Source organism: Salmo trutta, chromosome 33 (assembly GCF_901001165.1).
Source record: "Salmo trutta chromosome 33, fSalTru1.1, whole genome shotgun sequence".
Lineage (NCBI taxonomy): Eukaryota > Metazoa > Chordata > Actinopteri > Salmoniformes > Salmonidae > Salmo > Salmo trutta.
The window spans coordinates 5,518,018-5,541,312 of NC_042989.1; the positions used below are offsets into that span (position 1 = coordinate 5,518,018).

At 43.4% G+C, this 23,295-nt stretch overlaps 1 protein-coding gene across 1 annotated transcript in view; it reads left to right on the top strand.

Moving 5' to 3' along the window:
- Nucleotides 1–84: 84 nt before the first annotated feature.
- The window catches only part of stard9 (StAR-related lipid transfer (START) domain containing 9), a 60,852-nt gene continuing 37,641 nt past the window's right edge, over nt 85–23,295 (top strand). Inside the window, exons 1-3 of the mRNA XM_029729594.1 lie at nt 85–332; nt 2,836–2,905; nt 7,372–7,488. Of these exons, the coding sequence (XP_029585454.1) occupies nt 286–332; nt 2,836–2,905; nt 7,372–7,488 (234 nt within the window). The 5' untranslated portion in view covers nt 85–285. The remainder of the gene's footprint in view (nt 333–2,835; nt 2,906–7,371; nt 7,489–23,295) is intronic.

Below are 23,295 nucleotides of genomic sequence, written 5' to 3' on the forward strand. Positions count from 1 at the left end.
AAAATTGTTGTCACAGGGGCACTGGGCCCCACCAGAACCGCTAGTGCTGAGCTGCTCCGCCTCACTCCGTCTACACAGACTCGCCAGGCTGAGACTCCAGGCCAGCAGGAAGTTGCGTTCAGTGTGTCCCACTGTCCGTTCAGCGTCGGGACGAAGAGGCTCTTCATCGTGAGAAATGTCTTGATTGACGGACGGTGAAGACACATTTTCCCGTTTTAACGGGTGAATGTAATTATTAAGGGGGTGTTTATATCATAACGAGTCGCCCTTACCAAGAGAGGAACCATGGCAAACGTGAAAGTCGCCATTCGAGTTCGCCCTCTCAACGCAAGGTAAAATCAGCCTATTTCTCTTCTATTCTGAGTTCACTGTCAGTAAAGTTGGACTACTAACTAACTTTGCTTTATAGGCAAATGATCATTTTAGAGTAGATGACAATAGTTGTGATTTACTTTGCTGTTGTGTGTTGTCAGTGTTACTACGCATGGGAATTGGGCAGTTCCAGCTCATGCGATCTCTTACCTACTTTCTGATACAATGGATTTAATATCTTGATGATGCGACGTAGGAAGCCTATATGCCTTAAATGTGCATGACTTATGTACTGTGCCTACACCCTAGGTCTCAGTTTGCAAGTTACTTCTTGGAAAGCCACTGACAGCATGTATAGGGCAGGCTACACTGTCAGAATAAAAACATTTACGTTGACATTTTGAAAAATCATGTTGGCTCCACTCACGCTATGATTATGCAGTTACTAAAGTAGTCATCTATATGCTACAGTAACAACACTATTGTAATTGCAGTGTTAGAACAAATGCATGTGTGTGCTGCCTTCTAGTGAATACGTATCCCTTTTTGTTATATCGCTCATATCACAATCTAATAAGCAACATTTGTTGGTGAAACACTCACGGAAAAACTTTTTGGGGTCTATTTTACAGCGGCATAAAACATATTTTTATTGGGGTAGCTAGACTAGTGTAGTAAGCATTGGGCCCCACAAGCACCCGCCTATTAGCCCAAATTACAACAGTATGTCAAGTTAAAGGTTCTTTGGGGTGCTTAGGGGGTGGGGTTGTACAGTTAAATCAAATTTAAGTTAACTGTATTTTGCCATTGCATTTGGCCAAGCAATATAGGCCTAGCTATAAAGCATGTATATATTTTTTTTTATGTCTTTGCCTGAACATCATTGGTTGTTTTAAATCCTTTCCTTGTGCTTTGCATTACAAAAGGGGGCTTAATAGCTAACATTCACTGTCATGCAAATACATGCTTCCTGGTTGTGTCTTTTACAGGGATTTGAGTTGGTGCTGTGTGTGTGTGTGTGTGTGTGTGTGTGTGTGTGTGTGTGTGTGGTGCAGTGTGTGTGTTCATATGTTAATGGAAAGTGTTTTGCCCTTCGGTACAGTTTAATAGTAGCTGTCATGCCATCATTCAGGCTTTGCATTGTGACACAGAGATAACAGGAGAACCCAAGCTGTTGCATGTTTCTCAAAGCTCCAATAGGGCCCTACGTAATCTATCCTTTGCCTACTGACAGCCAATCCGACTCTTTCCAATTGGCTACAGTATGCCGTGAAGCCTTTGGAGAGCGATAGAGAGGGAAAGAGAGAGACAGACAGAGAAACAGAGAGGACAGCACCAGCTACTACATATGTTACAAAGTGTCAATCCATTTGAGAAATATTTCAGTTTGTGTCAAAACAGAAGAGTCCTCATTTTATTTTCCATCTCCTTCCTTCCTCCTTCCATTCATGCTGGTGGAACCCCAGTTAGAAGCCGTCTCTCTTGAGGTTGTCGTGGTTTTGGGTTGGGCTGCTGGGGTTGGCAAAATGAATCCCACGTGGTGGAGCATGTGCTTATTACAACTTCCAACAGAGTCCCTGGTCTGATTTATCTACCCCGCCTCACACACCCAGACCAAGGACAGAGAGGTTATTAGTACTATTGCAGCGTCCCTCATTGTTGCAATCCCCCATTATCGCTCAAGGAGTTTTAAACTCATTCAGCTCTACTCTTCTACAGCCTCAGATTTCATTCTGTTGCATCATATGTGTCCAGAGCCAGCAGCTGGAGCACACACACACACACACACACACACACACACACACACACACACACACACACACAAACATGGGCTTTTGTCCAAGGAATGGCTCAAGCTTTCTCACCCAAGGGCCTCTTTGCAGGGCCCGTTTGGACTGTTTTCTTTTGAATAAGAACTGGACAGTATTTTCCAACTCTGATTAAGGGATTTTTTGGGGGATTGTCTTTGACACCATGTACTCGTCTCATGTCACTACTCTCAGGTAGCACTTGCTAGATTTGTCTGCAGTCCCTCCTCTTTAAAAGTCACACAAATAAAGTACATAAAACAGAGTGATCTGGCATTTGAAAAGATAGTACAGATGAAATGATGAAATGATGTCTCTGCAACAACCAGTAATATAATAATGATATTATTGGGTCGATCAGAAGAACCCATGAATGAACGGACATGGTCTGTCACCTTATTTGTTGTTGTAATTACCTCTCATACTCAGTTAATATATAATAACACATGTCATTTTAGCAGACGCTTTTATCCAAAGCGACTGACAATCATGTGTGCATGCATTTTATGCACGGGTGGTCCCAGGAATTCACCCCACTATCCTGACTTTACAGGTGCCATGCTCTGCTAACAGCTACAGAGGACCACCAGTTTGTGGTCATGTCTGTCCACCATGACTTATAATGTGTAGTTCATGTGGGCAAATGCATGTTGCTGCGTGAAACTATACAAATGAACGTATGCTAACGCAATGTCTATCTCTCTGTCTTTCACAGGGAAGGTGTGGATGGAGGGAGGCTAGCCGTGCAGGTGGAGGACAAGTTGGTTAGGATAAAGAATACTAAGGTGAGTGCCATACTGTAACATACTGTACCCAGCATGTAACTGCACAGGTGAATCTGATACACACACACACACACACACACACAAACGTCTCCTAAATAGTATCAGATTGGGGTTATTTTTCTTGTAACCAAAGCAGAACCCTTTTTTGGGGGGCTATACGGAACCATTTCTTGAAGGTTCAATAAAGAACCATGGTCATAAGGTTCTAAATGGAACCTGTATTGGGCTATAAGGAACCCTTTCCTAAGGTTCTATAAAGAACCATTAAAAAAGGTTCTATATACTATAGCGGAAAAGGGCTCTGCTATAGTTACAACCCTTTTTTATGGTTCTTTATAGAACCTTTATGGAGAATGAGAGAGGTTGGTTCTATAAAAAATCTGAAAGGTTATTTTGTAGATCCGTTTGTAGAACCATACAGGGTTTTATTTTGGTCAGCCATATTATATTGTTCAAATTCCATAGGTGTTATTATTGTGCTAATTGGCTAGTTCAACCAAGTGAGCTCCCTCTAGAACAGCAGGGGTCCTCTGACTGATTAAGTCAACTGTCCTCAATTGACACAAGGCCATACCTGAGTCTTTCGCAAGACACATCAGTGGCCATGGTCATATAGAATGGCATAACACAACAGATTAGATCAACTGGAATGACACTCTCACTCACGGTTGCACAAAAAGAGCTGTGCTCCAACTACACCCCAAAACATTGTACATTTTACTCATCACTAAAAGAGCAAAGAACCCTTTTATGAATTGTGAAGAACCATCGAAGAGCTCAAAGGGTTTTTTGAGTCATCATGGTTCCACAAAGAACCATCACCCTTCCCAAAGAACCCTTGAGGAACCCCTGGTACTGTATGTGATATTCCCATGTTCTATTGCTCTTTGATATTGGCTAATATATCTGTCAATCAACATCAGAGCTGAGGTGGCGATCTTGACGTACTGTTTATGTGTGTAGGGCAGATTGAGGGCAGGTTGAGGGCAGGTTGAGGGCAGGTTGAGGGCAGGTTGAGGGCAGAATGAGGGTAGGTTGAGGGTAGGTTGAGGGCAGGTTGAGGGCAGGTTGAGGGCAGCAGGTTTCGAGGAGGTGGGGGCATCCAGAGGGTATGTGTCTCTTACACAGAGGATGTTTACACCCAGGACTGGGCCCTTTGCTGTCTGATTCCAATATTGTTTATAATGATTGTGCAGAGCCTACTCTCCCTCACACACACTGCCTCACACATTCGGAGATACTTAGAGGGAGGGACTGTCATACACAGGGCCCACAGGCACACACACACACACACACACACACACACACACACACACACAGAGGCAAAGGGATCCTCCCACAGACACCACGACACTCATACACACACTCCAATAGGACACTCAAGCCTCTGCTATTCGCTGGAGGATGACAAGTTGTGAACCCAAGTTACAACCCTCATACCTTTGTTAGAGCAAGTGGTTTAAAACCGTCTCCATAGCGTGACTGAGTATCTGTGACAGCCCCCCCCCCCCCCCCCACGATATAATTATTGCCTCCCAGATCCAGCAATTAGGAGGAAACTGCTTTATTACTCCCTCTTAGTGACTCAAAATCAAGTTTCTTGAGTGTGAATGTTCAGCTTTACAATACTATCAATATTATCACTGGTTGTTCAGGGCTGGAGATGTTTACGGCAGAAGTTAGAGAAGGGAGAGGATATGTTTTTTTGAAATGATGCAAAAGAGACGAGCCACATATGGCGTCCTGCTGTTAGAGAGCAGCCTGGAGCTGGGTCGCACGGGGAGAATTATTTTAGGCAAGGGGGACAGTTTGGATTAAGATGGAGAAAGAGAGGGATGGAGAAAGTGAAAAGAGGGGAAGAGGAGAATAAACACACACACGGATGGGAGAGAGAGGGCAAAGTTGAAGGAGGACGGGAGAACAGGGGAATGAAGGAGACAGAAATGGAGATAGATGGATGGATAGAGTAATGACCACAGAGACGAGCTCACACACCATACCTAAGCCTGTGTGCTATGTGATTCACTCTCAGGCCAGCCATCCGAAGCAAGGCTATTGTTTAGTATCATAACAATGGTGCATGGCTGAAGTAACAGGTTTTAACTGCAGTCAATTGGCTGTGAGGAATGAATAGCTACGTTTGAGTGTGGCCTAATGCTGCTGTTCGAAACTTTATTGAAGATTGACTTGATTACTGTCAGATTGTGCAGAATCACTGATCTACAACCTTGCATCCCAAATAACTACTCGTATGTGCCCTGCTCAACCGGATCCCCTTAAACTGAGAGTGTATTCTGAAACGATGGTGATGTCAGCTGTACATACACTGCATTCGGAACGTAATCAGACCCCTTGACTTTTTCCACATTTTGTTACGTTACAGCCTTACTCTAAAATGTATTTTTTTAAAAAAATGTCCTCATCAATCTGCACACAATACTTCACCCCTACCTACATGTACAAATTACCTCGACTAACCTGTACCCCCGCACACTGACTCGGCACTTCCTGTATATAGCCTCGTTATAGTTATTTTATTGTGTTACTATTTTTTATAGTCTTATTTTTTACTTTAGTTTATTTAGTAAATATTTTCTTAACTGCATTGTTGTATTCGGCGCATGTGACAGATAAACATTTATTTGATTTTTATTGGATTTGATGACAAAGCAAAAAACGTTTTTTAGACATTTTTGCAAATGTAGCAATAAAAAACATAGCACATTTACATAAGTATTCAGACCCTTTACTCAGTACTTTGTTGAAGCACCTTTGGCAGTGATTACAGCCTTGAGTCTTCTTGGGTATAATGCTACAAGCTTGGCACACCTGTATTTCTGGAGTTTCTCCTGTTCTTCTCTGCAGATCCTCTCAAGCTCTGTCAGGTTTGAAGGGGAGCGTCGCTGCACAGCTATTTTCAGGTCTCTCCAGAGATGTTCAATCGGGTTCAAGCTACTCCTGTGTTGTCTTGTCTGTGTGCTTCGGGTCATTGTCCTGTTGGAAGGTGAACCTTCGCCCAGGTTTTCATCAAGGATCTCTCTGTACTTTGCTCCGTTTATCTTTCCCTCGATCCTGACTAGTCTCCCAGTCCCTGCCGCTGAAAAACATCCCCACAGCATGATGCTGCTACCACCTTGCTTCACCATGGGGATGGTGCCAGGTTTCCTCCAGACGTGACACTTGGCATTCAGACCAGATATTTAAATCTTGGTTTCATCAGACCAGAGAATCTTGTTTCTCATGGCCTGAGAGTCCTTTAGGCACCTTTTGGCAAACTGCAAATGGGCTGTCATGTGCCTTTTTACTGAGTAGTGGCTTCTGTCTGGCCACTCTACCATAAAGGCCTGATAGGTGGAGTGCTGCAGAGATGGTTGTCCTTCTGGAAGGTTCTCCCATCTCCACAGAGGAACTCTGGAGCTCTGTCAGAGTGACCATCGGGTTGTTGGTCACCTCCCTGACCAAGGTCCTTCTCCCCCATTTGCTCAGTTTTTCCAGGTGGCTAGCTCTAGGAAGAGTCATGGTGGTTGGGGACCTTCAATGCTGCAAAAAAAAACATGTTTGATACCCTTCCCCAGATCTGTGCCTCGACACAATCCTGTCTCGGAGCTCTATGGACAGTTCCTTCGACCTCATGTCTTGGTTTTTGCTACTGACATGCACAGTCAACTGTGTGATCTTATATAGACAGGTGTTTGCCATTTGCCGAAACAGGATGAAACTGAACTCAACTTCGAGTCTCATAGCAAAGGGTCTGAATACTTATGTAAATAGGTTTTTTAATTTTTATACATTTGCAAACATTTTTACAGACCTGTTTTCACTTTGTCATTATGGGGTATTATATGTAGATTGATGAGAAATACATTTTGGAATAAGGCTGTAATGTAACAAAATGTAGAAAATGGGAAGGGGTCTGAATACTTTCCGAATGCACTGTACATGGAGACAACGATATCTACAAGTTAAGATAAAGGTTAGACAGTATCATGGTGAAAATACACAAGAGGTCGACGGTTTGTAAAGGTCTCGTGCACAAGATGAGAGTACTGTTTGTGAAATGATGCTCAGTGGCTGTAAACTAAAGTTGTCCAGAGCAACAGCTCAACAGTTCTGTCCGGGCGTGTAGATACATGCTCTCCTTCAGTTGCATGGCCCTTTAGTCAACAGTCAACACCAGGGCAGTCAGTCTCATTAGTAATGCTGACACTGTAGATGATTGAAGTGGTTGTCTCTAGTAGTAACACAGGTTGTCTTGTCTGGGCTGTAACCCTGTAACTTCAGTCCCGTAAAGCATAAGCTTCGACACATTATTTTGAAAACCTGATTGAATGTGCAGCGAAACGTGCACACGTGTCAGTACAGCTTAAACCGTACCTCCGCTTTGATAAGCATGACATTTGTCCCTGAGAGTCCCTAACTGACTGACGGTCTGTCTCACTGTCTCTGTCTGTGCCCCCCCCCCCCAGCTGGATGGACGTCAGGACGTACATGGAGACTCCAGGGAGAAGGTGCTGGAGTTTGGTTTTGACTACTGTTACTGGTCTGTGGCCCCAGAGGAACCACACTACGCCTCACAGGAAGAGGTAAGAGGGAGTCCTGTGTGTTGTGTTTGTTTTTGATTTGAGCTGTTTTTGTACCGGGTTTCGTGCCGGTTGAGTGGCGGCATCGGGCATGTGCGTGCCAGATAGCCTTGGGGGTGTTGGCAGGGGTGGGGGTCAGTAAGCACGAAATGGGAGTGAAAGGTACTATCTGTACTTTTTCCACGGTCATGATGTACCCTAAGCAACACCACCCTGGCATTTGCGTGTGAGGCAGCCAGGGGGACGTTGGGCAGGGTGGGCACGGGGAATCACAACCTGGACTGAAGGAAGACGTCCAGGGGAAATAATACCGTGTTTGGAAAGAAACAAAACGTCTTGGATATTGATATCAGCTCCATCTGTTCTCCAGATTTGTGCGGGCCTCAGATTCCCTTTTATGTCTCTGTGATTGGCTGATTAAATCTGTTTGTGCTGCTTTGATTGGTGGGTGCTACCGTTTTTCCCGGTACTGATGGGAGTAGGAGCCAGAATAAGACCCAACCCCTCAGATACAGACTAGCAGAGTCCATTGTGTCATGTTAGATGGACCTCCATTTATAGAACTCAAACTTGATGAATTCTGCATTGTCTTGTTCTGATACCAGGCTGATTTATTTACAAACAAACATTTCCATTATGGACAAGCTATGCAAGCAATGTTGCCTTTGGTGTTGAAGACAAGTACCAGGACATGGGAAAAGCCTTGGACCACCCTGGCCTGGTTTAGATCCAATGATTTTGTTCCGGTCTCTGTCTGTGAAGACTGGAGTGTCCCACCCTCACTGCCTCTCCTCTGCTGTCTCTCCTCTTTGTGTGTGTGTGAGTGAAAGAGCTGTGACGGCCCACTCTTTAAAGCAAAACACAGCGCTCTTTTCGCTCTCGCTCAATTCGACTCACAAGGCTTTATTGGCATGGGAAACGTATGTTTACATTGCCAAAGCAAGTGAAATGGATGAAACAAGAGTGAAATAAACAATTAAAAGTGAACAGTAAATATTACACTCACACAAGTTTCGAAAGAATGAAGACATTTCAAATGTCACATGTCTATATACAGTCTCTCTCTCTCTCTCTCTCTCATTTTTTGTCTGTGTCACCGTCTTTCATCCCTCCCTCTCTCTCTGTCTCTCTCTGTCTCTATTGCCCCATTCTCTCCATCTCTGAGTTGTGCCCAGTCAGAGGGTGCTGGTGGGGTGGCCCTGCCACTACATTCCTCTGGTGACCCGTGGTGGGCGAGGAGGAGGAGCAACAGGGGCACGGCATAGAGATACAATATAGTGTTGTTAGTGTGTGTTTTCTCTTTCCTTCTGTGGAGCAGGGTCACAATCTGACCTCTTTCTGAGGCCTTTAAGTGTGTGGCTGTTCCACACAAACTCTGACACAGTGGCACCAGAGCTGACATTTACTGGCCACACGTCACAGATAGTTGCTAGGTCTACCCTTCTCTCTAGGCTCTGTTCCAAAGACTGTAGAATATACACTATTTACAGTGCTGTAGGTTGACAACATTTGAGTGCGGTGTTGAACAAAATGACTTGTGTCAGGTGACCTGAGGCTAACACTAAGGACTGGTCGTAAGGGCAGATGACGAAAAGTTTGTGTTGTTTTGTGCAGTTTCAGAACACTTAATTCCCTCAGCAGTTCATACTTTCCCTAGACTTTCATACGCAGGCATACAGCTGAAGTTTACATGCGCTTAGGTTGGAGTCATTAAAACTAGTTTTTCAACCACTCCACAAATGTCTTGTTAACAAACTATAGTTTTGGCAAGTCGGTTAGGACATCTACTTTGTGCATGACACAAGTCATTTTTCCAACAATTGTTTACAGACAGATTATTTCACTTATAATTCACTGTATCACAATTCCAGTGAGTCAGAAGTTTACATACACTAAGTTGACTGTGCCTTTAAACAGCTTGGAAAATTCCAGAAAATGATGTCATGTCTTTCGAAGCTTCTGATAGGCTAATTGACATCATTTGAGTCAATTGGAGGTGTACCTGTGGATGTATTTCAAGGCCTACCTTCAAACTCAGTGCCTCTTTGCTTGACATCATGGGAAAATCAAAAGAAATCAGCCAAGACCTCAGAAAAATAATTGTAGACCTCCACAAGTCTGGTTCATCCTTGGGAGCAATTTCCAAACGCCTGAAGGTACCACGTTCATCTGTACAAACAATAGTATTCAAGTATAAACACCATGGGACCATGCAGCCGTCATACCGCTCAGGAAGGAGACGCCTTCTGTCTCCTAGAGATGAACGTACTTTGGTGCGAAAAGTGCAAATCAATCCCAGAACAACAGCAAAGGACCTTGTGAAGATGCTGGAGGAAACAGGTACAAAAGTATCTATATCCACAGTAAAATAAGTCCTATATCGACATAACCACTCAGCAAGGAAGAAGCCACTGCTCCAAAACCGCCATAAAAAAGCCAGACTACGGTTTGCAACTGCACATGGGGACAAAGATCTGATGAAAGAAAAATAGAACTGTTTGGCCATAATGACCATTGTTATGTTTGGAGGAAAAAGGGGGAGGCTTGCAAGCCGAAGAACACCATTCCAACCGTGAAGCATGGGGTGGCAGCATCATGTTGTGGGGGTGCTTTGCTGCAGGAGGGACTGGTGCACTTCACAAAATGTTCCATCCTCATAATGCCATCCATTATGTGGATATATTGAAGCAACATCTCAAGACATCAGTCAGGAAGTTAAAGCTTGGTCGCAAATGGGTCTTCCAAATGGACAATGACTCCAAGCATACTTCCAAAGTTGTGGCAAAATGGCTTAAGGACAACAAAGTCAAGGTATTGGAGTGGCCATCACAAAGCCCTGACCTCAGTCCTATAGAAAATTTGTGGGCAGAACTGAAAAAGCGTGTGCCAGCAAGAAGGCCTACAAACGTGACTCAGTTACACCAGCTCTGTCAGGAGGAATGGGCCAAAATTCACCCAACTTATTGTGGAAGGCTACCTGAAACGTTTGACCGAAGTTAAACAATTTCAAGGCAATGCTACCAAATACTAATTGGGTGTATGTAAACTTCTGACCCACTGAGAATGTGATGAAAGAACTAAAAGCTGAAATAAATCATTCTCTCTACTATTATTCTGACATTTCACATTCTTAAAATAAAGTGGTGATCCTAACTGAACTAAGACAGGGAATTTTTACTAGGATTCAATTTCAGGAATTGTGAAAAACTGCGTTTAAATGTATTTGGCTAAGGTGTATGTAAACTTCCGACTTCGACTGTACTTATTAAAAAAATAATAGAGTTTTGTTTTCTCCCTTATAACCTGTTTGGGATAGGGGGCAGTATTTTCACGGCCGGATAAAAAACGTACCCGATTTAATCTGGTTACTACTCCTGCCCAGAAACTAGAATATGCATGTAAGTAGTAGATTTCGATAGAAAACACTCTAAAGTTTCTAAAACTGTTTGAATGGTGTCTGTGAGTATAACAGAACTCATATGGCAGGCCAAAAACTGAGAAGATTCTATACAGGAAGTGCCCTGTCTGACAATTTGTTCTCCTTCTAGGGCATCTCAATCAAAAATACAGCATCTCTGCTGTAACGTGACATTTTCTAAGGCTTCCATTGGCTCTCAGAAGGCGCCAGAAAGTGGAATGAGAGCTCTCCAGTCTCTGGGCGAAAAACAGCAGGGGTTTTTGTGAGTGGTCCTTCTGAGAACAATGACACTGAGGCGTGCGTGCACGAGACGAATCCATTTTATTCTTTCAGTGTTTGAATGAACACAACGTCGCCCGGTTGGAATATTATCGCTATTTTACGAGAAAAATAGCATAAAAATTTATTTTAAACAGCGTTTGACATGCTTCGAATTATGGTAATGAAATATTTTGAAAAAAAATTTGTCACGAAATGCGCCGGCGCGTCACCCTTCGGATAGTGACTTGAACGCACGAACCAAACGGAGCTATTTGGATATAAGTGTGGATTATTTCGAACCAAAACAACATTTGTTGTTGAAGTAGAAGTCCTGGGAGTGCATTCTGACTAAGAACAGCAAAGGTAATCAAATTTTTCTTATAGTAAATCTGAGTTTGGTGAGGGCCAAACTTGGTGGGTGTCAAATTAGCTAGCCGTGATGGCCGAGCTATCTACTCAGAATATTGCAAAATGTGCTTTCATCGAAAAGCTACTTTAAAATCGGACACCGCGATTGCATAAAGGAGTTCTGTATCTATAATTCTTAAAATAATTGTTATATTTTTTGTGAACGTTTATCGTGAGTAATTTAGTAAATTCACCGGAAATTTGCGGTGGGTATGCTAGTTCTGAACATCACATGCTAATGTAAAAAGCTGTTTTTTGATATAAATATGAACTTGATTGAACAAAACATGCATGTATTGTATAACATAATGTCCTAGGAGTGTCATCTGATGAAGATCATCAAAGGTTAGTGCTGCATTTAGCTGTGGTTTTGGTTTTTGTGACATATATGCTTGCTTTGAAAATGGCTGTGTGATTATTTTTGGGAGGGTACTCTCCTGACATAATCTAATGTTTTGCTTTCGTTGTAAAGCCTTTTTGAAATCGGACAATGTGGTTAGATAAAGGAGAGTCTTGTCTTTAAAATGGTGTAAAATAGTCATATGTTTGAGAAATTGAAGTTTTTGCATTTTTGAGGTATTTGTAATTCGCGCCACTCTATACCATTGGATATTGGTGAGGCGTTCCACTAACAATAGTACCACTTGTGTAACAGACCTACCTATAATTTAAACAGTCTTTAATTCCATTGAAAAAGTCTCACTATTTTAGATAAGCGTCAGATTTTTTTCCTCTCACTGGTGCTAAGCACTATTTTAAAGTCACAATTTAGCCTTGTGTTTTTCTCAAGCAACATGTCGGAGCGCTGCAGTGTAGTTGTGTGTGTCCAGAGAAGACGTTGTCCTCCTGGCTTAACTTCCTGTTGAGCCCTGAGGGACTGAGTCAATCTGAGAACCGTGGTGGGGGGAGGGGAAACTCAAACCTAACTGCTGCTCCTCCAGTCTCTACCCTGGAGGAGCAAACCCCCTATTCCCACCACCCCAAGCTGCTAGACCTCCGCTGTGTTGCTCTGTACTGTCTGGATGTGCTGTATTATGCCACAGAATGAAAAATAACACATACTGTGGGGTCTGAAATGATTGACACCCTTGATAAAGCTTAGCCATAATGACTGTATAAAATAAATAATTCAAATACTGAGCTATATATTGTATGCAAAAACATTTTGGGAAATAATATTGTTTTATACTAATAAAATTGCTCTGAAAAAGAGCAAGTCATATTTTGTTTTCCTCAACAAGGCAGTGGTCAAAATGATTGACACCGCTAAAGATTCTTATAAATGAAGTAGTTCAAAGTTTAGTATTTGTTCCTGTATTCCTAGCACGCAATGATCTTTGACCCCTCTGTAACTTTCTCACTCATCGTTATTCACGATTCATTCAGGATGATCTGTAATCATGGTAGCATCCACATTTAATGTAGAAGTGTTTAGAAACATATTCTATTCTTCTTCACAATAAAAGTAACCCCAGTATGACACTACACATTATTTACCATTCATTTCTATCGGGCCCAAAATGATCTGAAACACAACCAAAATGAACTCCAAATGCATCCAGCAAGTTTGTCGAGTCACAAGCTTGATGTAATCATTGCGTGCTCGGAATTTGGAACGAAATACTAAACGTTTGACTACTTTATTTATAGGAATCTTTAGGGGGCGTCAATAATGTTGACTTGTTACGGTATATGCTGCAGTGACAGTGAGCTGTTGGAGTGTCCTCCAGAGCTGGTTTAACTGCATGCTCTCCACCCTAGTCAGAAAGAAGGAGTGAAATGGAGAGGGAAAAGAGAAAGAGAGAGGGGGAGAGTAGAAAGGAGGGGAAGGTGAGAGGAAGAAGAGAGAGAGAGAATGAGAGATCCTAGGTATTCACTACGGAGTTGGGCTTTGGAACAGAGCTGAAGAAGAGATATAATCCATAATGGGACCCAGCTGTTGAGGTAGTGGTGAACTAGAGAGAGAATGGCCCTGTTTATTTTAGCGCTCACTTTGTCAAGTGTTAGATGTGTATACTTACTGCGTAACATATTCTCTTCTATGTTTAATTAACATGGGCCATTTAACCAGGACTGGGGCATTTAAATAGATGGAAAACGGAAATAGCTGAGAACTGGGAATCATCTGGAGCACAGAGAGAGGAGGGTGGAAGAGGGAGAGAGAGAGAGGGGGGATGAGAGGGAGACCGAGACAGAGAGAGGGGGGGGGAGAAAAAAAGAGAGACAAAGAGGGAAGGGGGGAGGAGGAGAATATATTGGGGTAGAGAGAGAGAGATGGAGAAGAGAGAACGAGGAGGGAGAGAACGAGGGAGGGAGAGCAAAAACACCCCGGTCCAAGCTCCAAGCTGACTTCATTTGGTAATGAAACCCAGCGTTGAGCTCCAGATTCAGATCCTGTCCAATGACGTCATTTGGGCTGAAATCTAACTGTGAAAAATGACTTAGTGGAGCAGCTGTGAGTTTGGCAGACGAGAAATGGGCGGTTCTGTCGACTCCCCCTTGCCCATTCCCCTCCTCCACCTCTGGAATTCTCTCTTGCACTCTCTTATTCTCTCTCTCTCTCTCTCTCTCTCTCTCATTCTCATCTCTCTCTCTCTCTCTCTCTCTCTCTCTCTCTCATTCTCTCTCTCTCTCTCATTCTCTCTCTCTCTCATTCTCATCTCTCTCTCTCTCATTCTCATCTCTCTCTCTCTCATTCTCATCTCTCTCTCATTCTCATTCTCGTCTCTCTCTCTCTCTCTCTCTCTCTCTCTCTCTCTCTCTCTCTCTCTCTCTCTCTCTCTCTCTCTCTCTCTCCTTCCCTCCCCCATGCTGTGTTCATGACTTGATTATGCTCTTGGTATTTCTATGTCTGTGTGTTAGTCATGCTATAAGAAGAAGAATAACTGCTCTGTGCTTCACAGTGATTGGTGTGCATTTTCCTCTCACACTGTATTCCCCACTAGTGAGCTTTAATCCACTTTACTGATGACTGGTTAAAGGAACCATGACTGCCACACATATTTGATCTTGTTATGGCAGACTATTAGACTAGATATGGACACTCACAAGCCACAAAGACACCAATAGTTTGGTCTTGCTTAATCGCTTATAAAATCCCGATTTAAAAAAAAAAAAAAAAAAAAAAAAACGTGGAGCACCTGTGATGGACATAAAGTCTTCTAATTTAATTTCAATATGTAAACGTTATCTTAGTTAAGCACACGGTGTTGCTGCCCATATCTCTGCATACTTGCAGTTCTCTGGACTAGTGATGGTAATAGCAGACCTGCTATTCAGGGGGATAGTCCAGTACATAGAGTACCCATGTACACTACCATACCAGACCCCCCCCCCCCAGAATAAACCCCTATACTGTACCCCTATAGAGAATATAGCAGATGAGACAGCCACCCCTTACAACAAAAAAACACATGAAAAAAATCACAATGTTGAAAGAACACATGTGAACAAATCACAGACGTACTGTATGTGTTTTCCAGTCCAGTATAAGTATCACGTGTGCTTTTGTAACTGGCGGGTTTAGAACCCGTGACTCCCACAGGAGAAGCCAACGTCTTGACCATGAAGGACAACACTCAATTTTAATAAGGCGCAGGCGGGGCTACCTCATCATGTGACCGTGAGCAACCATGACCGACTCATGTCCGCTACGCTTTCACATGTGCATTTTCACATTTTAATGTCGACTAGGGTTGTCAAACCATTCAAAAATGCAATAGAGTTAATCGCAGGATTTGCTGGGATTACCAGCAAATTCGTAATTTGCTAAAATTGAGCTGTAATTTACAAAAAGTATTACAATAATATTTGCGTTTTCATTTTGTCGAAAGTAACGGTTAGCAAAATCGGGTAAATTGATGAACACACTTTCTTTAACCTCAAAGTCAATTTGTTTTGCCATCGCATTGTTTTTAGCTATATAGATGATGTATGTTGATGTTTTCAGTGAATTTTAAACGCTTTCAGACAATGCATAAAGAAAATATATACAAATAGTTAACTTGAGGCATGGAGGGACAGAATAAGTTACAAGAAGAACAAAAAGAAATGGAGAAACTTATTCTGGATGGTCTTCAGAGATAGATGAGAGGGGTTGAGGGTAGCTGAAGGTTGGTATTAAAACAAACAAAAGATAACTATTGTAAAATACACTGTCTGTAAAATGTATATAGTATGTATAAGCTGAAAGTAGAATCCCAAGTATTGTTGTCCATTAATTTTTCCAGGGTTAGGGGAACATAATAAAGGAAAATATATACAAAAAATATATACAGTGCCTTCAGAAAGTATTCAGACCCCTTGACTTTTTCCACATTTTGTTATGTTACAGCCTTATTCAAAAATGTATTAAATAGTTTTTCCCCCATCAATCTACACACAATATCCCATAATGACAAAGCAAAAACAAGTTTTTAGAAGTTTTTGCACATTTATAAAAAAAACAATCTGAAATAACATTTACATAAGTATTCAGACCCTTTAACGCAGTACTTTGTTGAAGCACCTTTGGCAGCAATTACAGCCTCAAGTCTTCTTGGGTATGACGCTATAAGCTCGGCACACCTGTATTTGGGGAGTTTCTCCCATTCTTCTCTGCAGATCCTCTCAAGCTCTGTCAGGTTGGAGGGAGAGTGTTGCTGCACAGCTATTTTCAGGTCTCACCAGAGATGTTAGATCGGGTTCAAGTCAGGGCTCTGGCTGGGCCACTCAAGGACATTCAGACACTTGTCCCGAAGCCACTCCTGCATTGTCTTGGCTGTGTGCTTAGGGTCGCTTTCCTGTTGGAAGGTGAACCATCGCCCCAGTCTGAGGTCCGGAGCACTTAGGAGCAGGTTTTCATCAAGGATCTCTCTCAACTTTGCTCCATTCATCTTTCCCTTGATCCTGACTAGTCTTCCAGTCCTTGCCGCTGAAAAACATCCCCACAGCATGATGCTGCCACCACCTTGCTTCACCATAGTTCAATCTTGGTTTCATCAGACCAGAGAATCTTGTTTGTCATGGTCTGAGAGTATTTAGGTGCCTTTTGGCAAACTCCAAGCAGGCTGCTAGGTATCTTTTAGTGAAAAGTGGCTTCCGTCTGGCCACTCTACCATAAAGGCCTGATTGGTGGAGTGCTGCAGAGATGGTTGTCCTTCTTGAACTCTGGAGCTCTGTCAGAGTGACCATCGGGTTTTTGGCCACCTCCTTAACCAAAGCCCTTTTCCCACGATTGCTCAGTTTTGCCGGGCAGCCAGCTCTAGGAAGAGTCTTGGTGGTTCCAAACTTCGTCCATTTAAGAATGAGGCCACTGTGTTTTTGGGGACCTTCAGTGCTGCAGAACTTTCACCTGTGATTTTACATGTGAAAATGCAAATTTGACATGTGTTTTTTTTTGTAAAGGAGGCTACAGCCTGGGGAAGCCATTCCCTGTCCTCCTTTCCATTCTCTGTTTTCTTCCCCTGTCATTAAACCTTTTCGGCCAGAGAGGGCTCTGGGTGCTTAAACATTGTCATTCCCTGGACCCTGCCATTAATACTGCTATTTCCCTCTTTCTCTTTCTCTCGTTAGCTCCCTCTCTCTGGTTGCTTTAACAAGCGGTAGAGGGAGGAGCAACAGAGAGTCGCTACAGATATGGGCTAGTGTTATTTATATGTTTAAGGTCGAGCGTTTGCCCCAGTGTCAGTTGTTGCAGTAACAGTTGAGAGAGTTAGAAATGTTTGCTGAAAAGTTGAAAGTGCCATGCCAGCACACCCCCTCTCTCTCACTCTCGTTCCCCAACGTTTTCTCCCTACCCTTCTTTATCTATGCTGTTTTAGGGCTCCCGAGTGGCGCAGCGATAGAAGGCACTGCATCTCAGTGCTAGAGGCGTCACTACAGACACCCTGGTTCGAATCCAGGCTGTATCACAGCCGGCCGTGATAGGGAGTCCCATAGGCCGGCGCACAATTGGCCCTGCGTCGTCCGGGTTTGGTCGGGGTAGGCCGTCATTGTAAATAAGAATTTGTTCTTAACTGACTTGCCTAGTTAAATAAAGGTTCAATCAAATTTAAAAAATAAAACAATAGAATTTTCCCCTCTTTCTCACCCTTTCCCGACGTTTTCTCCCTCCCTTTTACTCTATCCCTTTCCCCTCATCCTCCCAACTGTCTCTCTCATTCTCTCTCTCTCACTCTCTGTCTCTCTCTCTCTCTATGTCTCTCTTTCTCTCTGTATCCCATGTGTAGGCAGGCATGAATAATGTCCAACAGCTTATCTGTGTAGCCCTCAGTCTCTCCCTCCCCTTCCCGCCTCCCTGCCCTTATATGCTAATTTGACCTACAAATTCTGTCAAAGTATGTCAAATGAATGAGAACACTGTTGAACTCCAGTCAATGTTCTTCCTCCCTATCTCTCTCTCTCTCTCAGTCGTCGTTCTGCCTCCCTCTGTGTTTCGCTAGTTTTTCCTGCCCCCTCCCTCAACGCCTCCCCCAGCTTCACTGTCTGTCTCTCTTACCCTTTTTCTCTCACTCATATCTCAGAAAGTTAGGATGCGTGTTAGCCCACTAAACTCAACTCCACGATTTACGATGGAGTTGAGCCGGCGACTAGTCTGGGCGTACCGGAGCTCCGACGTCACATGAAATTCAGTTTTGATAAAATAGCCCGCATTTAATCTGAAACGCTGAAATCTGTAGTTTTTGATTAAAAAACGTCCTTTTATGTGACGTCGGTAGTAGCCACACTAGTGTCCGCTCAACTCCATAATCGCGGAGTCGAGTTTAGTCGACTCCATCTCCAATAACATGTATGTATTCCTCAGGCTAAACAAAAGCTCAACTTTTGTCTAACGTCTGCTCAGGGTCCAGCTGCAGTGTTTGTGTAACCTAGTTGGAAAGTGTGGGACTGAAACGGACTGACTGACCCATGTTGTAGGTTCCAGTACCAATGCAGCTGTCCTGTCCAGTCTTGGAGAGAGGGCAGAACTGACCGTGAGACCTGGGCCTGTATTCACAAAGAGTCTTAAAGTAGGAGTGCTGATATAGGATCAGTTTTGCCTTTTAGAATACGATTACATAGAAAGGTGGGACCTGATCCAAGCTCAGCACTCCTTGTCTGAGAGGCTTTGTGAGTACGGCCCTGGTTCTGTCGGATTATGGCTGCTGTGTCTGTTTCTTTACTTTTCCTGATTGCCCAACCAATGTCCACTGTTTTAGCCCAAGGAACCCCCTTACTATATGAGATGTTGTGTAATGTGTATGTGTAGTAGTAGGAAAGTCAATTGTGGGTTTTTTGTCTCTTCAAACCTGGAAAGTGGTGAGGCGCTGACGTTTTTTGGCCGTGGTTCCTTAGAAGAGCACTTGCATAGACAGACAGACAGACAGACTGAGAGAAGTAAGGAGTTTTCCAGTCCAGGGGCTGGTGTAGAGCAGGCCACATGAAAACAGACCCAGCCACTGTAGTCAGTCCACCACAGGCAATGATTAATAGACTGAGACCATTAATAAGCACCATCCCAGCTGCCTGCCTCCATCTCTCTTTCTCTCTCTCCTTCTTCTCCCCATCTCGCTCTCTCTCCCCCTCGTTCTGTTTTTCCTTTCCATTGACACGCTCCAGACATACAGGCTTCCAATCTAAAAAGTATCCACGTTTCAAAACAAGCTCTTATAAACAGCTGCTATCCAGGTTCAGATCTCTGGCGACAAATCTGCCCATCCCTTGTTTATCAGAAGACGTCATGGTCCGGAGAGAGGGGGGGATTCTGGGTCGGCTCGCTCCACATCTGACCTCTGCTTGGACTGACCCACTTCTGGAGTGAACCCTCCTTATCCCCATACACACTCACACATGCCCACACCCACTCACATACCAACACACACACACACACACACACACGCTGTAAAACCATGAAACACGTGACACGTTTATAACCTAAACATCAGTGTTTAAAACGTAAAGATTAGGCATTTAGATTAGCCAGTAAGTGTTCTCATCTTAAACGCAGGCGTTTAGAATGCAAGATTAAACATGATAGTCAGCTTTTTCTAGTTTCCAACCAGGAGAACACCTATTATCTATTTTAAACACTCGTTTTTTGCCGATCGTCCTGTTTAGAGTGCATTTAGTCATTAGAAATTGATGTGACTTTTCCATTCCATCAGTGTTAGGAATGTCTGTCACCTTACCTACATTTCAGCCCAACTGAACATGACATGATAAAATATTTCAATTGTTGGATATCCTCGCTCTGGCTGGAGACCACAATGTTGAGGATAAGTAGGCCATAACTAAATGCCTTATGAAATGAATAGTATGTGGTCATAAAGAGTTTACTTGTAATTAACACTTGAACTTAGGCAGTCACTTGTTGAAAGCTTCAGGAATAGAAATGATTGAATGCAACAAGCATACGTCTGTCACCCACAGTCATGGGTGGGTATCTCTCACATTCACTCGAAAGGCCTGCTGGGAAATATGCAGATATGGCTTTACGCCCTACATTTTTAAAACAACCCCCCCCAGTGTTTAGTGTTTAAAATCTAAACGGCTTGTGATGAATAAACATGTTCCTGTGTTTAAAAAGTGTTACAGTGAATTAACATGTCCTGGGGTTTACAATCTAAACACTGTGATGCGTTTTCATTGAAATTCTAAATGCCTTGGCGCATTTAAAAAGTGTTACAGAAAAGTGTTTAGTTGTGTGTTCAGATACTAAACACTTGGTTTTACTGTGCGCGCGCACACATACACACACACACCAACTAGACCTTCAGTTGGTCACCAGGGTCTCCCACTCCTTCCTCCTTCCTGTCCCACTGTTTGGCCTGATGGTTTGGACCTGTGTTTCCTTGCCAGAGTGGAATCTATATTCTGCTTTCCTCCCTTCATTGTGAAGCAGGTTTGTATTTGTTTCTGTTTTTGTCAAGAGAAGGAAAGCAAACGCCAAGCCTTTAGTCATTGTATTCAGATACAGTTTCCTCTGGGCCGGTTGGACACATAGCAACACCTACACAAACACACATTTACTCTCACACTGTCTCTCTCACACACACACACACACAGACACACACACAGACACACACACAGACACACACACACACACACACAGACAGACAGACAGACAGACAGACAGACAGACAGACAGACAGACAGACAGAGCCTTCCTGTTGATGGGAGTGAATTCAGTTTGTCACAGTGTGTTTTGGGTGATCATTCTACAGACTCTCGCTCTGGCCCTTCTCTCTGTTGGCTATTCTCTCTATGACCTGCTTGAATCTGGATCCTTAGTTAGTTAGTCAGCAGCCCCATAATGCACTGTGTCTCTTACCTCACAGGTCTGCTTTGTTGGCCACATACCTCCCAGTTTGCTGCGCCGCCACACCAGTTGGCCAGGCCAGGCTGTGCGAAAGTAGGTTGGAGCAGTGAGAACCTATTGTGGTCTTTCAGGGATGCCGTCCGCAGCAGCTATTGCCCTCCACCAAATGATTGTTATATGACAATGATGAGACACAATAGAGTGATTCAGAGGATGTCAGGGCCTGTGTTATTCATCTTCAATAAGCATACCTCCCTGCCTGTAGAAGCCATTGTGCTAATGGAGAGATGCGTGCGTGCGTGTGCATACTCAAGGTCAGTATAGAACGAGTTGACAGTAGTGTGGCGACGTGGAGTTTCGTGCTCTTTGTGTGCTGAGAGTTTCTGCTTTAACAAGGTTACTATTGATTCTGTCTGCTAGCGAGGATAGGGAGGAGAGTTTGAGCTATCGAGAGAGAAAGAGGGGGACAGTGGTGCGGGGGGGGCAAGATTGAGGTGGAGAGAGGGGGACAGGAGTGAAGGGGAGGGGGCAAGTTTGAGGTGGAGAGAGGGGGACAAGAGTGAGGGAGGGAGGGACAGAGTCCAGCGTAACGAATGGTATGGGGACAGGAATTGCACGGCCCTTTGTGGTGTGGGTGGGGAACCCCTATTCAAGCGGCAGAGTTACAGGGTTGCATAGCTTGGTGTTCTGGATTCCACTGCACTACAGTCAGCATAACTTACACAATGTGCTAGTCTAGCTTCTTCAACACCGGTTTCAGCCAAACACATCATGTAGACTAACGACAACAGCACAGCATTCGTAATGGCTGCTCTTTTTTGCCAGCTCTGCTAATTGACTTTACACACAAACACACTTTGAATTTACAACCACTGCTCCCATAGCCTGGTCCCAGATCTGTTTGTGCTGTCTTGCCAGCTCCTATGGTCATCATGGTCATGATGGAGTTGGCTATATAGAGCAAACAGATCTGGGACCAGACTAGTGCTCCCACCCTCTGTGCACTTATCAAATCACGGGGGCCACGAAGTCACTGTCAGAAGCTCTTGAGGACCACCATTCACAAGTCAAGGATTATTTTAGACATAAAATATCTTGATGGTCAAATTTAGTCCATTTTAGCAGTGAACTATTATTGTTATTATAAATATTTTGCATTGTCAAAAGCTTATAATACAATTTACACTGTTATTATCCCCAAAAATTGTTTTTAATCTAAAATAAAATCATTATCAAAAAATACAATTTGTGGACCCACTGCAATAGGTGTTGTTGTGCATTCCTTTGTAGGATAACAACAGCCTACCCAGTACCCTCTCTCTCTCTCTCTCCTGCTGTTGAGGCATCCTATGGTGACGTTTGATAGGCTGTTACTGCCGTAAGGGTTTAACACGTAGACATGAACACATGTCTTTATTGGGTTACTCTGTGCTGTAGTAATTTGACTGTTTATGTGTTGGCGTGTGGGGAAATAGCCATTAGATAAGACACAAGGCTACTGGTAGTAATCGCGTAACCAAACCTGAAATCTAACGTGTGTTGGCCTGCTGCGAGCTGTTAGGAGAGACAGGATGCGTTGCAGTAGTGATGCTGTTGATTTTCGTCTGAGATACTTTGTGTGCGTGTGCTTGTTTGGTTGTTTCTGTGTTGGCATGTGGTCAACGGCAGTTAGTTAACTTCTTATCGATGGTGGCAGTATTGAGTAGCTTGGATGACTGACGTGCCCAGAGTAAACTGCCTGCTACTCACTCCCAGAAACTAAGATATGCATATTATTAGTAGATTTGGTTATAAAACACTCTGAAGTTTCTAAAACTGTTTGAATGATGTCTGTGAGTATAACAGAACTCATATGGCAGGCAAAAACCTGAGAAAAAATCCAAACAGGAAGTGGTTTGTAGTTTTTCAAGTGATTGCCTATCCAAACTACAGTGTCTGTGGGGTCATTTTGCACTTCCTAAGGCTTCCACTAGATGTCAATAGTCTTTAGAACCTTGTTTGAGGCTTCTACTGTAAAGTGGGGATGAGTAAGAGCTCCTGGAGTCAGAACACTGCCAGCAGGGCATGAGGCTCAGCCATGCACGCTCACGTGAGAGGTAGCTCAGTTCCATTGCATTTCTGAAGACAAAGGATTTCTCCGGTTGAAACTTTATTGCAGATTTACGATAAAATCATACTAAAGATTGATTCTATACATTGTTTGACATGTTTCTACGAACTGTAATGGGATTTTTTGAGTTTTCGTCTGACCTGCGCACCGTGAATTTGGATTTGTGAACTGAAGGCGCGAACAAAAATAAGGTATTTGGACATAAAGGATGGACTTTATTGAACAAAGCAAACATTTATTGTTGAACTGGGATTCCTGGGAGTACATTCTGATGAAGATCATCAAAGGTAAGTGAATATTTATAATGCTATTTCTGACTATTGTTGACTCCAACAT